The 13669-nt window shown below is 58.0% G+C and overlaps 5 protein-coding genes across 5 annotated transcripts; 4 read left to right on the top strand and 1 right to left on the bottom strand.

Moving 5' to 3' along the window:
• Positions 1–751: 751 nt before the first annotated feature.
• CCOS01_00610 (trafficking PGA2) lies at positions 752–1201 on the top strand (the record flags this gene model as incomplete). Its single annotated transcript, XM_060448807.1, has 1 exon — positions 752–1201. One exon carries the CDS (start codon positions 752–754, stop codon positions 1199–1201), a length of 450 nt encoding a protein of 149 aa, XP_060320245.1.
• A 773-nt stretch (positions 1202–1974) lies between these two features.
• Positions 1975–4445, top strand: CCOS01_00609 (uncharacterized protein; the record flags this gene model as incomplete). The annotated part of the gene is made up of 2 exons (XM_060448806.1): positions 1975–2172; positions 2223–4445. 2 exons carry the CDS (start codon positions 1975–1977, stop codon positions 4443–4445), a joined length of 2421 nt encoding a protein of 806 aa, XP_060320244.1.
• Positions 4446–6310: 1865 nt separating this feature from the next.
• Positions 6311–8604, bottom strand: CCOS01_00608 (glycosyltransferase family 17; the record flags this gene model as incomplete). The annotated part of the gene is made up of 4 exons (XM_060448805.1): positions 6311–6476; positions 6524–7714; positions 8040–8160; positions 8292–8604. 4 exons carry the CDS (start codon positions 8602–8604, stop codon positions 6311–6313), a joined length of 1791 nt encoding a protein of 596 aa, XP_060320243.1.
• Positions 8605–10686: 2082 nt separating this feature from the next.
• On the top strand, positions 10687–12036 carry CCOS01_00607 (triose-phosphate transporter; the record flags this gene model as incomplete). Its single annotated transcript, XM_060448804.1, has 4 exons — positions 10687–10754; positions 10805–10872; positions 10977–11608; positions 11656–12036. 4 exons carry the CDS (start codon positions 10687–10689, stop codon positions 12034–12036), a joined length of 1149 nt encoding a protein of 382 aa, XP_060320242.1.
• A 508-nt stretch (positions 12037–12544) lies between these two features.
• Positions 12545–13471, top strand: CCOS01_00606 (uncharacterized protein; the record flags this gene model as incomplete). Its single annotated transcript, XM_060448803.1, has 1 exon — positions 12545–13471. One exon carries the CDS (start codon positions 12545–12547, stop codon positions 13469–13471), a length of 927 nt encoding a protein of 308 aa, XP_060320241.1.
• Between the last annotated feature and the right edge of the window lie 198 nt (positions 13472–13669).

Below are 13669 nucleotides of genomic sequence, written 5' to 3'. Positions count from 1 at the left end.
CAGGTATGAGAGTCACGGCAGGTCGACACGCCAGCTCAGTCAAGTTTTCTTGCGAGGCACTCGGTCTGACTATCTGTCGACGATGGCGATATACTGCTCTGGGGACCTGGACATGTCGTCGGGGATCGAGAGGATCACATGATGTCGCGCCCCTTTCGTGAGGCCGATGACTAAGCTTTCTAGGCTAGAAGCATAGCAACGGCCTCCGATAGCATCAGGGACATGGGAAGGCTACCATTAACGGCCTCACGCCGTGGAAGAGTCATAATCGAGGCCCATAGGCTGGCAGCTAAGGTACCTTACTGCAAAGAAAAGCCTCTTAGTCACCGGTGGACTGGCGCTGACAGAGTGCTCAGAAGCATTGCCTGTCTGCGAACGTTGAGGATCACCAACGGAACGCGCTCTGACATCACTGGACGAGCCCCTGTAGGACCCTGGACCGACCGCTGAGCCTCCACCGTCTCTCCATTACCGTGCCCTCAATTGGCCAAAGTTAGCGGGCTCTTTCAGGTGGGGTCTGCGCAATTTTGACCGCGCGGGCCGTTCAACGTCGCGATATTTTCTCTCGGCCGCGACCATCCTCGTCTCTGATTCTTTCCGTCGTCGTCGCTTCGAGAAATTCATCAGAGACCAACTATCCTGCGTTCTCAATCAACCACTCTACGTTCGATCATCCAAACGAGCGCACCTGCGCACTCCCCAACCTCTTATCAAAAGACAGACCCACGGAAACCACCCCACCACCGCCAAAATGTCCGCCGTCATCAACCTCCTGAACACAATCTGGACGCGCTTCAGCACCAACCTGCGCGGCACCCTCGAGGGCATGTCCGCAGAGAAGTGGATCCGCCTCGTCATCATCGTCGGCGCCTACTGCCTGCTCCGCCCTTACCTCATGAAGCTGGCCGGCAGCTCGCAGATGAAGCAGCACGAGACCAAGCCCGAGGACGAGTTCGACGGGCCCAAGGCAAAAGTGCAACCCAATACGCTGCGCGGGCAGGTGGATATCCCCGAGGATAGCGACGATGAAGGCACTAGCCAGGCCACGGGCGCGACGACGTCGACCGACTGGGGAAAGAAGGCGCGCAAGAGGCAGCGTGACGTGCTCAAGAAGATGATCGATGCTGAGGAGAAGAGGCTTGCTGAGCTGCAGGAGGATGATGAGGACAAGGACATTGAGGAGTTCTTGGTGAAGGAGTAGGGGGTTTGATGGTTTGGAGCGGCTGGGGATGGCGTTTGGGCTCTTGACGGTTGATAGCATCATTAATACCAATGTCGGTGCATCTGTCTATGGAATGCTTCGTCGTGATGGAGCATTTTATCATCGTCTGGGAGAGATCCTCGATCATGGAACCGTCGATGGAACGCCACACGATGTCTCTCGCACTTTTGGCCTGTCGATGCGACAATTCGAGCCCAGAAACCCAAACGATCGTGCCCGAGAATGACTCTCTAAATGCTACCAGTTTCTACCCCTTCGCCAGTGATACACCGTTCTCAGCATTCCATTGCTTTATTTCCCGACTTCAAGTCATCCCGCTTGCGCAGTCATCAGAGATTCAACTCTCTGGTCGACTTCATCGCCAGCCCATCCAAGCAGAGCCTCGTCAATCTGGCGACCTTGCTGAACACAACGCTAGGACCAGCTGTCCGAGACAGGGATGACAGTTCCACTAAACTTTCGTCCCCTGTGACCTCCACTGAACCAATGCACCTCGACTGCACCTGCTCTGAGAAATCGACTTTCTAAACGCGTCCCACGGATCAGGATCCACGAATCTTTCTTGATCATCACCACCATTTTTTTTCGGCCCAGCTTCGCCCGTTCGATGGCAATTGGGCACTGGCGACGATACCCAATTGATTGTCCCTCGCCGAGCGCTTGATTGCACCGGCTCGACAAACGCATGCGACGAACCGATTGCGACAAACGCCAGGCGCAACTGTGAGATGGCTTCTGCACTCCCAGCCGCCATGGCTGCTGCCTCATCCATCGATCCGGCGGCGGCGACTTCGACCGATTCCCCTCCTGCCTCCAAGAAGTTCAAGGCGTCCGACCTCCCCCTACCATCTGCGACCCGAGCCGCCATCGAATCCCTGGCCCACAGCTTCAAGAAGAAGGGCGGATACGACGCCATTCGCAAGGAGGTCTGGGACAAGTTTGCAGCGAGCGTGAGTCTCTTCTGGCATGTACTTGCGTGACGAACGACTGACCCGCGCAGGATTACGAGGCCCAAGTCACCAAAGCCATCCTCGAGGTGGCCGAACAGGAAGTCGAACGCAACCCCGGCCAGCTCCTTACCCTCGACCGAGGCAAAGCTGCCGCTCTGATTGACGGCGCTCTCGAGCGCTCTGGCGTGTATCAAAAGGCAGAGCAGGTCATCACGCAACTTATCGACAGGGCATCCATCGAGGAACGCATGCGACAGCTGCGCCGCGCCGACATTGGCGAAGACGAAGCTGCGGCAGAGCAAGAGCGGGGAGCCAAGACAGACGAAGACTACCACGCAGAGACGTTGGCGAAACAAGCTGAGCGCGAAAGAGTCCGGGAGGAACTGAGACAAAAGGAGGCTGCCATCGAAGAAGAGAAACGCAAGATTGCACGGGAAGAGCGTAAAAAGGTCGAAAAGGAACGAGAAAAGGCCGAGGAGAAACGCAAAGCCGAACGAGACGCCAGACGGGCTGCCAGAGAGAAGCTTCAAGCAGAACGCGAGGCCGAAAGAGAAGAGCGCCGCCGCCAACGAGACAAGGAGCGGAGCCGGGAAAGAGAGCGTGACCGCGACCGAAGCCGGAGCCGCAGCCGTAGCCGCCGCAGAGATAGAGATCGCGACAGAGACCGTGATCGGGACCGCGACGAGCGCGACCGTGAGCGTCGGGAAGAGCGAGATCGCAAGCGCAAGGAGCGGCACGAAGAGACCGAGGAAGCCAAGCAGAAGCTTTCCCAGGAGCAGCTCGAGAGACTCGAACAGGAAGCCCTTGCGGACCTCCTCCGAGAGAGCAAGCGCAACACGGCAAAGCAACCCGAACTGGAGATTGACGAAGCGCTGGCACCACCTCCTAGGAAGCTGGCTCCCGCGTCTGCCATCATGCCCTTTAAGAAGGTTGCCTCCTCGCGAGACTCGCAAAAGGCCGCCGAGCCGAAGAAGGCGGTAGAAGTCAAGAAGGAAGCACGAGATGCCAGCGTCGCTGCGACACCTAAAGCCGATGCACCAGCTGTCAAGGCTAGAAGCCGCAGTCGGTCACAGGCGACTGCCAAGGACCGCGAGAAGGACAAGGAAGGCGATGACGATAGACGACGCACGCGAGATGATGACGACCGCCACAGACGTGATCGTCGGTCTAGGTCTCCTCGACCGCGTGATCGATCCCGCGACAGACGTGACAGGTCGCGGTCAAGAACCCGACGCGATCGCAGCAGGTCTCGTCGACCCGAAAGGCGGGAGAGGACCCCCTCGCGTACTCGATCCAAGACGCGCCGTGATCGAAGCAGATCTCGCACACGCCACGACCGCCGTGATAGGAGTCGGTCTAGGTCTCGCGACCGGAGAGACCGCGTTCGCGACAGACGAGATCGTAGTCGCTCACGCCGCCGCGAGAGAAGTCGGTCGCGGGCTCGCAACGATCGCAGGGATCGCAGCCGTTCTCGTGTGAGGGCCGACCGCCGAGACAAGTCGCGGTCCCGCTCTAGGACCCGCCGAAGCAGGTCTCCACGGCCTGACCGGCGCGAGTCGATCCGACGTGACCGCAGCCGCTCTCGCCCTCGCCGGGATCGCTCTTCTGACCGAAAACCTTCTGAGCGCGATCGCAAGAGTCGGTCTCGCTCGAGACACCTTTCTCCCGTGGTGCGATCTACTCCCCGGCTGGAACGCGACAAGGACGAAAAGGAGGCCACCAAGATGGTCGAGGTCCGCAAGCGCGAAAAGGAAGCCAAGGCGTATCTTGCGGCGCAGCGCGAGGCCCGAGAGAAGGGCATGCCGGTTCCCGGGATCGACGATAAGAGAAGCACGGGGGATCGCTCACCTGAGGCGAAACGCAGGCGCGACCTGGATGAGATCGATCGGTACGTGCCCCCCGGCCGAGACCGAGAGCGGCCTCACGACCTGGCACGGGATGACGAGCGGCGTCGGAGTCGCTCGCGCAGCAAAGATCGCGAGCGGGACAAGGACAGAGACCGCGTCAGGGACAGGGATCGCGATCGTGATAGGGACAGGGATCGAGACCGGAGAGACAGAGACCGCGATAGGGATCGGTCGAGGGATCGCTCTAGAGATCGACGGGACCGGGAGAGGGCCAGGTCGAGGGATCGGGATCGGGATAGGGATAGGGACCGTGATCGTGATCGCGACCGTGACCGCCGCAGCCGGAGAGACCGCAGCGTCTCGTCGCGGAGGGACAGACGGGATCGAGACCGGAGCCGGAGCCGCCGAAGGAGTAGGAGTCGCTAGTTGCCTCTGCGCCCGGCGGGGATGGTTCGTTTCGCCAAGGAGGGTAATGGGATGGGACTGTGAAAAATAGGGAGGGTACGGCATCGGGTCGTCTCACGTGGATAGGAGTTATGGAATATCATCACATGGCTCACTATGGCATACGGTTGGGGCGAAAGCGTCGATAGCATCAGTAGCATCAATCGCAGTGACAGCTCGCGAGAAGTGCGCCCCAAAGTGAAGCTCGCCTTTCCTGTGGAAGGATGTCGTCAGCTGTGGTGGACATGCGGCAGCCTTCTGTATCTGATGCGACCGCCGCCTATCCACAACTCTCCGTGGAAACACGGCGCCGAACGGAACCCCACAAAAGCGGCTTCGGTCCGGACAAGCGACCGGAAACCCAGAACAACAGGGATCCCAATTTCCAAACCGCCCACGCGGCGTGTAGCTGTCATGGACTCATGGGGAATGGAAACGCGACGGGCGGTGCATCCGAGGGACCTGGAACCCTGCACCATCCTGCCTATGCTTGCGCCGCCAACGCCAACGCTTCCACAGGACCTGGGTTCGAAGGCAGAGATGATGGGCCACGAATGCCGTCTTTTTCCCTCCCCTTCCAGGCTACAGTTTCTCGGACAGCCGCGAGCTCAACCATCCCCTTTGAAATCTTTTCAAATTCCCAAAAATTGCCAGATTCCAGTTGAACAGAAAAACCGAGGCGTTCGGACGACGGCGAGCCAGCTAGCATGACTCAACGATTCTTACGCACAGTCTGTCAAATCTGCTCACCTGCCCGCAGCGAAGATTCGGGCAGAACTTTTTCGCTTTCGCGAAAGCCCCGTTGTCTACGATTACACACTCTTTCCATGCCGCTGTGAGGCGTAGCGCTTCAAACTTTCTCACCGCAAATTGGCCCCCCGTTTCCCATACACCCCGTCGGGAAACCTACACGGGGTGATGGGGTACCCGTTCCCAGACGTGCCAAACGCCTTCATCCGCGGCAGTTTCGAATATCGTAGGTTTATAGCTCTCTCCAGCTTATTATGGCCTCCTTCTATGCCACGCTGCTACTCTACACCCCAAGATAGAGAATAGCAAAACCCTGATAAGGCGAACCCGGCTTCCAAATCCGTCCGGCGTAGTAATCATTCCCGATCCCAGCCTGGCACCGAAAACCCTCGCACACATCACAATAAGGTTTTCCCAAACGCACTATAGCAAGCAACCCTCTTCCCTGAATAGACTCACGCAGCCACGCATCACAATGAACAACGTCCAGGGTCAAGCCTTGCTGTCATTACACCGTTGGCCCCCGTTTGACGGCTAATAGTGTGTGCCGGTGGGCGGCTCAGTTCAGATTGCCACAGATCTGTACGGTATAGTGTTTGGGCAACCATTTGACAAGCCAGCCAACCAGCCCCAAAACCACGTCTCAGAAAAAAGGTCCCGGCGGTTCCGTCTGGGGAAACTTTAATCTGGCTTCGTGCAGGCTTCGTGCAAGTCGCAAACGTCCCCGTCTGAACTTTGTTCTACGGAGTGCTCCGGTTTCTTCACGCAAAGTTGCCGGCGGACACGTAATTTTGCTATGCAAGTCCGCTGTGCGCGCGCAGCTTCACTGTTCTCACTTGGGGCCCTTGGCATGCCGCCTAGAGGGGCTAACCCGAAGATGGCGCCACGCATACTACATCCTTAAGGCAGGTGTTTGACAGCTTCATAGTTTGATGAAGATGGGCGGCCGAATAGATTGGAGTGCCGCGAAATTAATAGTACAAAAGAAGAAAAGACGGAAAGAAAAAAATAATGTCTCTGTAGGTCCCTCCCGCGGGAACACAGGTATCCAACGCCCCAAACGCCTGTAGTCCGAGTCCTGCCCACCCACACAGCGTCTAAGCCGCGGGCGTTGAGGTGGCCTTGGGGGTGTAGTCCCTAAAGTTGGCATTGAGCGGATCGCGGTCCAGCAGGTACTTGAACTTGTCCGAGTTCTTCTTGACGTAGTCTGGCACGTCGTGGTTCTCCTCGATGCGGTCAAAGTTGGACTCGCCTCGGCCGAAGCTGTGTAGTGTTAGTCAGAGTCGTCAAAAGTCAGAGACACCACTTACATGTCGTGACCGCGGCGGGCCACGGAAACGATCCAGTCGGGGTCCTTGAACTCGGGCTTGTTGAGCTCGGCGTGGGAGAAGGAGTTGATCTTCTGGGCCATCTCCTCGACGGTGCTGAAGCAGTAGCTGCAGTGCCAGCCGCCCTGGTTGAAGTGGTGGTCATTTGCGTTGTGGCGGAGGTCGTGAGGGAGGACGGTGTCGACGCCGCGGTAGACGGTGGCCTGGGGGTGGTTCCAGTCGTTGCGGGAGAGCCACTGGTAGGAGTAGTAATAAATCTTGGAGTGGATGGAGACGCGGGGCGGGATCTCGCAGTTGCGCAGGGCGCGGAGGACCTCTGGCTTGGGGATCTCGTCCACGTCGGAGACGATGAGAATATCGTCAATGGAAGCCTGCTGCTCGCCCTCGAGCGTGGGGATGACCTGCTCATACATGGCGTTACGGCTCTTGGCCTCGCGGTCCCAGGTGCTGCTCTCCTTAAGGGCCTCGAGGTCCATCTCGCGGAGAATCATCTTGTGGTGCCACGGCTTGAAGAGGTCCCAGTTCTCCTTGATGTACAGCGGCTTCTGGTTGTCGGTGAAGGTCAGGGCCGACTCGAGAATGACAAAGTAGTCGACGTAGGGAGCCATCTGGCCGAGGCGAACCTCGAGCATCTCGACTTCGGTGTTGATGAGGAGCAGGTCGTACACCTTGCGCTTGCGGACCAGCTCCGTGTTGGCCGGCTTCAGGCGGAAGTGGTCACAGTACTCGACGGCCTTTGCGGAAGGGAGGACCTCGCTGTTGCCTGCTTTGGCGAGGCCATCGTAGGGCGTGCTGTTGGGATGTGTGATCTTGCGGGCATGCTCGGCCACCTCTGAGTGAAGATCGAGACGCCAGACGAGCCAGATGAAAACGAGGGACGCAACCACGGCCAGATACTTGATCTGGTGACTTGATGTTGGTTTGTTCATCATTTTGCTGGGTATAAGCACAAGTGACCGGAAGAAGATGAAGGAAAGGATGCCCCGAGAGAAACCGCTCAAACCTTGAGCTGCAGGATGAGCAAGACCACAGAGAAGAGAAGATGGGGAACGGCAAACTATCGGCCAAATCTTGCGAGCAATGAAATAGAAAATGGGCGAGGTGAGGGGTACAAGCTGAACTTGTTGAACTCTGCGAGGGACACAAAGTCGGCTGGCGGTTGGCCTGAGCTCTCTCAAAGTTCAGTCTGAGTCGTCGGTCTCGAACATTTCAGAGGACAATCCTATAAGTGTCTCGCCTCCGCTAAAAGGCGTCGTCCGTCATGCTTGTACATTTCTAAGCCCGCCGAGCTGAGGTCCGCCCTTTGATAGTCTGGACAGGGGTGGGCGTTATTTGCTGTGTTGGAACCCTTTGGGCCCTAGGGGCCATGCCATTCGAGAACGTGATAGCGGGAATGCAATCACCGAACGCAGTGCCTGTGGCGGACAAGGCGATGCCGCGATTGACGCCAAGATGGGCCAACAGGCAGCCCAACAGACAGCCGCAGGAACGTGTAGACCCGCGATGGCACGAGACTATCACGACAGTATCCATATGTAGACGGGATGAGCGGACGGCTAAAGGGAGGTTGACGTGCATCAGACCCTGGATGGGTGTTGGGATGAGCATCTTGGGCGGCACTGGCACGCAGATGCTATTCGCACGCATACTTCCGGCAGGGAGGACGCGCCGCTGCAGTGCGAATGTCCTCATCCAAAGCCGATGCAGGGGGCGGCCATGCCAGCTTGGCGCAAAGATAACGACAGTCGACACTTGTCAAAGATCCCTTGATCTGCCCTAGCACGCCTAGCCTTCCAGTCGTCTGGGTATGGTTTGTGGACCATTGCCTGTGGTCCATGGACCAAGCCCTGTGGTTGCAAGCGGGACGGTATGGGATCCTCGGGGAGCGAAGTACCCCTGTCCGAGGTCTTCAGGTCTTTGGGAAGCTCGCCGTGAGCAGATGTGGGCTTGCAGCTGGAGAGCGAAAGAAAGAGAGGCGGCGAGTCGCAGGCCAGGGTGGTAGACTGGGCTTGCAGGATGGCGGGTGCGCTTTGTGATGATTTGGTGTTGTGTTCTGAACACATTTCGGCGGTGGCCCGAGATGTCTTGATTGACGTTCCGCTAGTCTGATGATGGGCCTCACTAATCGCCCATCTACTCGTGAATGGTCTCCAGCACGGTGGACAAGTACCACGCGACGACAGCCCACATGCCCAGAAGGATATTGCGACCAAGGCCGGTCTGACAAAGAGAAGATGGGCTGAACGGAGCACCATAGTGCAAAGAAATCGAAAGCGTCGTCGGCATTGGGTTTCCCTTTGGTTTCCCTGGAGTTACACAGCACGCGTTGGGTGTTCTGTCTTGGATCCGAGAACCGGGTCGAATTGTGGTGGCAGCCAAGGGAGTTGAGCTCTCTCCCGCATTCCGTTGGTGTTGGAATGCGGATACGGAGCGATGAAGCATCACATCGTGGTTGATGATGGTGTTGATGGGCGAGAAGCCGTGGGTGATGCAAGGGAGCGTGGGGGAGATGAGGCCACTAGAGAAGTTGGCGGGCGCCTTTGGCTTTTCCAGCGATCCCTTGGTTACACGAATCGGTTATGCAGAAAGTGGACAAGACATTGTGTGCCGTTTTGTGCAACCTCGCTTGGTGTTGCTGGTGTTGCTTATCAAAGATGCTTATCTAAGATGCTGACCTAAGGTGCATGTACTTGTGTCATGTACCTCTGGATGCACCATGGCATGGCGCCAATGCAGGAGATGGAGCCAAGTTTTATGCTTCCCCTGGCCTCTGAGCTTAATTAAAACATGACAGGCTGCGAGCAGCAATAGACGGCCAACGGCACAGGCAGCGCCCCAGCACCAACTCGTCAATCCGCTGCATCGCGGGGCCGAGCCAACAAACTTTCCCCTTGATCATTGCCTACATAGGAACGCACCGGACAGAGTAAAGACCACATAACAGAGACTAGAGGTGTTTCCCCTTCCCTCGCGTTACACGACCCCCCTAGGCTCGCCGTTGTGTCTTGCATTGTGCCTTTGTCTCGCCTTGCCCAAGTCCCAAGTCCGCCGGCACTCATCTCAAGCTTTCGCTCCTTGACTTCTTCCCCCTTCTGATCATCACCACAACTCCCGCTGTCCAACTCTCCTTTCCTCATCCGAACACCCTCCACTCTCCCTTGGTCCCCTGAAAGCCTCGAGGCAAATTGCCTGCCACAAGGTTCATTTGCAAATTCCATTGCGCGACACGTTGCTCTTTTGAGTCGTCTCTGCGGTCTACCTATGCGAAGTACAATCCGGACACAACATCTCTCTGGACAATTAGCAACTCGTTAGCAACTCGTCAGTGAACCGGCCGTAACTGTGGCATCTACAGCTTCATCTCCTCTGCGACTGCCAGAAACCAGACCGCACCCAACATCTCCAAACTCCCAGACTGCAACCAACGTCAACTCTCGCAACTCCAACACCCCATCCAACCAGTCAACCGGCAACCAACTAAAGACAAAAGACAGGGGTCGCTCCCTCCACGTGCCGGCCGCCCGACTTTAGCGCCTCCTCCCCAAAGCCCCCCCCTTCTCCGCCAGCCTTCTTCAGGCCCAGCTACGACCAGTGGTCAGCCCAGTCCAATAAGGTGCCGTCCTATTTCGTACCATCGCCAGGTACATTGCAGCCAGCAGAAAATACGAGAAAACCCGCTGCGGAAGGGGGCTCATTGACACCAAAGGACCTCGAGGTACGGAGTACCAGGCACCAGTCCAGCAAACGGCGCAGCGCTTCAAACATCCGCCTGCCGCCACACACCTTGCAGTCTTCACTTCTCTTCCTTCGTTTCTCTCCGTGCCACTCTCGCTCTCGCCTTTTTGTCACCTTGTTGACCTGCATGGTGGTTCGCATTTTGCATCCTCCTCTCCTCCATCTTTTCTTCTCCCGTCTTTCCTTGTCGCTGTTCTGTCGCGTCGCTGCACTGCATCTCTCATGCCTTCCGTCTGACGCAACTTGCAATAATCCCCATCCTTTCCTTCCCCCCGACGAACCCGGCCCACCACCGACTCCAGTCCCGTCGTCCGCCGCCGTCTCCGTCGCCGTACCCTCCGATCATCCGTCGCTTGGCTTCTTGACTTTGTTGCTCGTCACCCCTGTCACAACACCATCACCGCGCAACCATGAGCGAGCTGCCAACCACCGAGAAGGCCGTGGGCTCCAAGGCTCTTCACCCAGCCTTCTTCATCGCGTGCGTATCCCCATCCTCAGCCTCGCCGGGCCTCACTAACACTCCCACAGGAGCTGGATCTTCTTCTCCAACTTGACCATCCTCTTCAACAAGTGGCTGCTTGACACGGCCGGCTTCAGTAAGCACCTTCTACCCCATTATGTTGACCGTCACTAACCACCCACAGAATACCGTACGTCTCACCAGCCCAAACCCTCACTGCTCCCCACTAACATGCCCCAGCCGTGATCCTCACCTTCTGGCACCTCGTCTTCTCCACCCTGGCAACCCAGGTGCTGGCGCGCTTCACCTCCCTCCTCGATGGCCGCCACAAGGTCAAGATGACGGGCCGCGTCTACCTGCGCGCCATCATGCCCATCGGCGTCCTCTACTCGGGCTCCCTCGTCTGCTCCAACCTCGTCTACCTCTACCTCTCCGTCTCCTTCATCCAGATGCTCAAGGCCGCCGCCCCCGTCGCCGTCCTCTTCACCAGCTGGATCTGGGGCGTCGCCGACCCCTCCATGAAGACCTTCTACAACATCCTCCTCATCGTCGGCGGCGTCGGCCTCGCCTCCTTTGGCGAGATAGAGTTCTCCTGGATCGGCTTCATCTTCCAGATGGGCGGCATCATCTTCGAGGCCATCCGCCTCGTCATGATCCAGGTCCTGCTCAAGGGCGACGAGAACGCCCAGAAGATGGACCCCCTCGTCAGCCTCTACTACTACGCCCCCGTCTGCGCCGTCATGAACTTCTTCGTCGCCTACTTCAGCGAGTTTAGCAAGTTCAACGTCGAGGACTTTAACAAGGTCGGCTTCACCATGCTGCTCCTCAACGCCAGCGTCGCCTTTGCCCTCAACATCTCCAGCGTCTTCCTCGTAAGTGCCGTCTCTGTACTCTACCGACCCCTACTGACAGAAACCAGATCGGCAAGACGTCGGGCCTCGTCATGACCCTCACCGGCATCCTCAAGAACATCCTCCTCATCGTCGTCTCCGTCCTCATCTGGCACACCAGCATCACGGCCCTCCAGTTCATCGGCTACGCCGTCGCCCTCTTCGGCCTCGTCATCTACTCCACCGGCTGGGACCAGCTCAAGGCCTCGAGCGCCGGCGCCATCACCTGGTCCCGCGGCGTCTGGAACTCCCACGCCCTCGACGAGGGCCGCCTCTCGCCCCTCCTCCGCCGCGCCATCTTCTTCGGCCTGCTCACCCTCATCACCCTCATGGTCGTCATGGGCTTCGCCTACAAGGGTGCTGCGGCGCCGGCGGACTGGTTTGCCAAGGTCGGCGCCGTCAGCGCCTAGATGCGTTGACGCTTCTTTTCTCCTTTTTTCCATCATCAAAGCCTGGAGTTTTGGGATAGCGCGTCGTGTACAAAGAGAACACTGGGATCAGAAAATCATGGATTCGTGGCGGGGTTGATGTTTGGTTTTTTGAACGCGCGGGTTTTGGGTGGTCTTTGGGTCTAGGCCGCCCGGTGTTGTAATATTGTATATCATGAGCAGCATGCATCACAGGCACAGCTTTAGAATACATGATCTGAACGACGTGCCTCCTGTCTCTGAACCCGCATGACAAAGTAGCGTCTACCGACTAGAAGCATCATCGCGATCCATTGACCTATCACAAGGTTCGCAACCTGCAGCCAAGCTTACTAAACTATGGAGATCCAACCCGACGACCGCCCATCTCTCGCAGATCGCGTGTCATTGAATTCGCGCTTTGAAAGAAGCACCTTTCCTTAACGACATCCAGAGACAGAAGCGACCCAACCAAGCTTTACACCTTAGGTCTCAAGACCAGTCCCTCAAAATGAACTTCACATCCACCCTCCTAACCAGCCACAAAACCCTCTTCCAGACCTCCACAACAGCAACCTTCCTCGCCGCCACCGCGCGCGGCAAAGTGCCCAAACCAACCCTCGGCCGCTGGCTCGCAAACGACAGGCTCTACATCCACGCGTACATCAAGGGCGCAGGCCGGTTCCTCGCGCTGCTGGACCTCCCTGACGTCGTCGACTCTTCTTCCCGTCACGATGTCTCTGGTCACGATACTGGCTCTCCCACAGTGACGGACAAAGCGGCAGACAGAGCGACGGCAACCGTGACAGAACGACTCCTCAACTGGCTCATCGACGCGCTCGTCAACGTCCGCCGCGAGGAGAGATTCTTCATCGACGTCGCCGCCCGCTTCGGTATCGACGTCAACTTGCCCGCCGAGCCCACTTCCGAGAGAGGCAGCAGTGCCCACCGGCGGGTAAAGGACGAAGACAAGAACGCAGGCCTCCTCGCCTTCGAACGCCTCTTCACATCCATCGCCACCGCACCTCCTCACGGTGTCCTTCTCCCCTGGCTCGCCCCCGCCGTCCTCTTCTGGGCGACGGAGAAGTGCTACCTCGAAGCCTGGTCCGGCGCGAGGGACATGCTTCCTTCGTCTGTCTCTGCTACATCTGCCTCTGGCACCTCTGGAGGAGACACGGCCTCGGACTCGGACGGCGGCGCCCTGCGAACAGAATTTATCCCCAACTGGAGCAGCCCCGCCTTCAGGGCCTTCGTAGACGAGCTCGCCGCCATCATCGACGACGGCGTCGACGAAGCGGTCCGACTGCACGGCGAGGAGGCCGTCAGGGACGAGATCGATCAGGCTCGGCACATGTGGAGAGAGGTTCTCCTGGCGGAGAACGACTTTTGGCCCGAGGAGATGGAGGAGGGTGGTTTGCGAAAGGTTCCCTCTGCTTAAAAGACGCCTACGTTCATCACACATGCTTCAGCATCATGACGCGTCCCTCACGTCCAGATATGCAGTGAATTAACTATGCCATTACCCGATCCCGTGACCCTAGTAGCCAGAGCATCCCCCAGCTCAGTATCCGCGCCGCGAGCGCATGCTATTACCGCGGAATCCCAACGCCTATCGCTATGCTATAAAACGACCAAA

This window comes from Colletotrichum costaricense, assembly GCF_030867565.1.
Source record: "Colletotrichum costaricense strain IMI 309622 chromosome Unknown Scaffold_1.1, whole genome shotgun sequence".
Taxonomy (NCBI): domain Eukaryota; kingdom Fungi; phylum Ascomycota; class Sordariomycetes; order Glomerellales; family Glomerellaceae; genus Colletotrichum; species Colletotrichum costaricense.
Note: the sequence above shows the minus strand (reverse complement) of the source record. Positions and strands in the feature narration are given on the sequence as shown.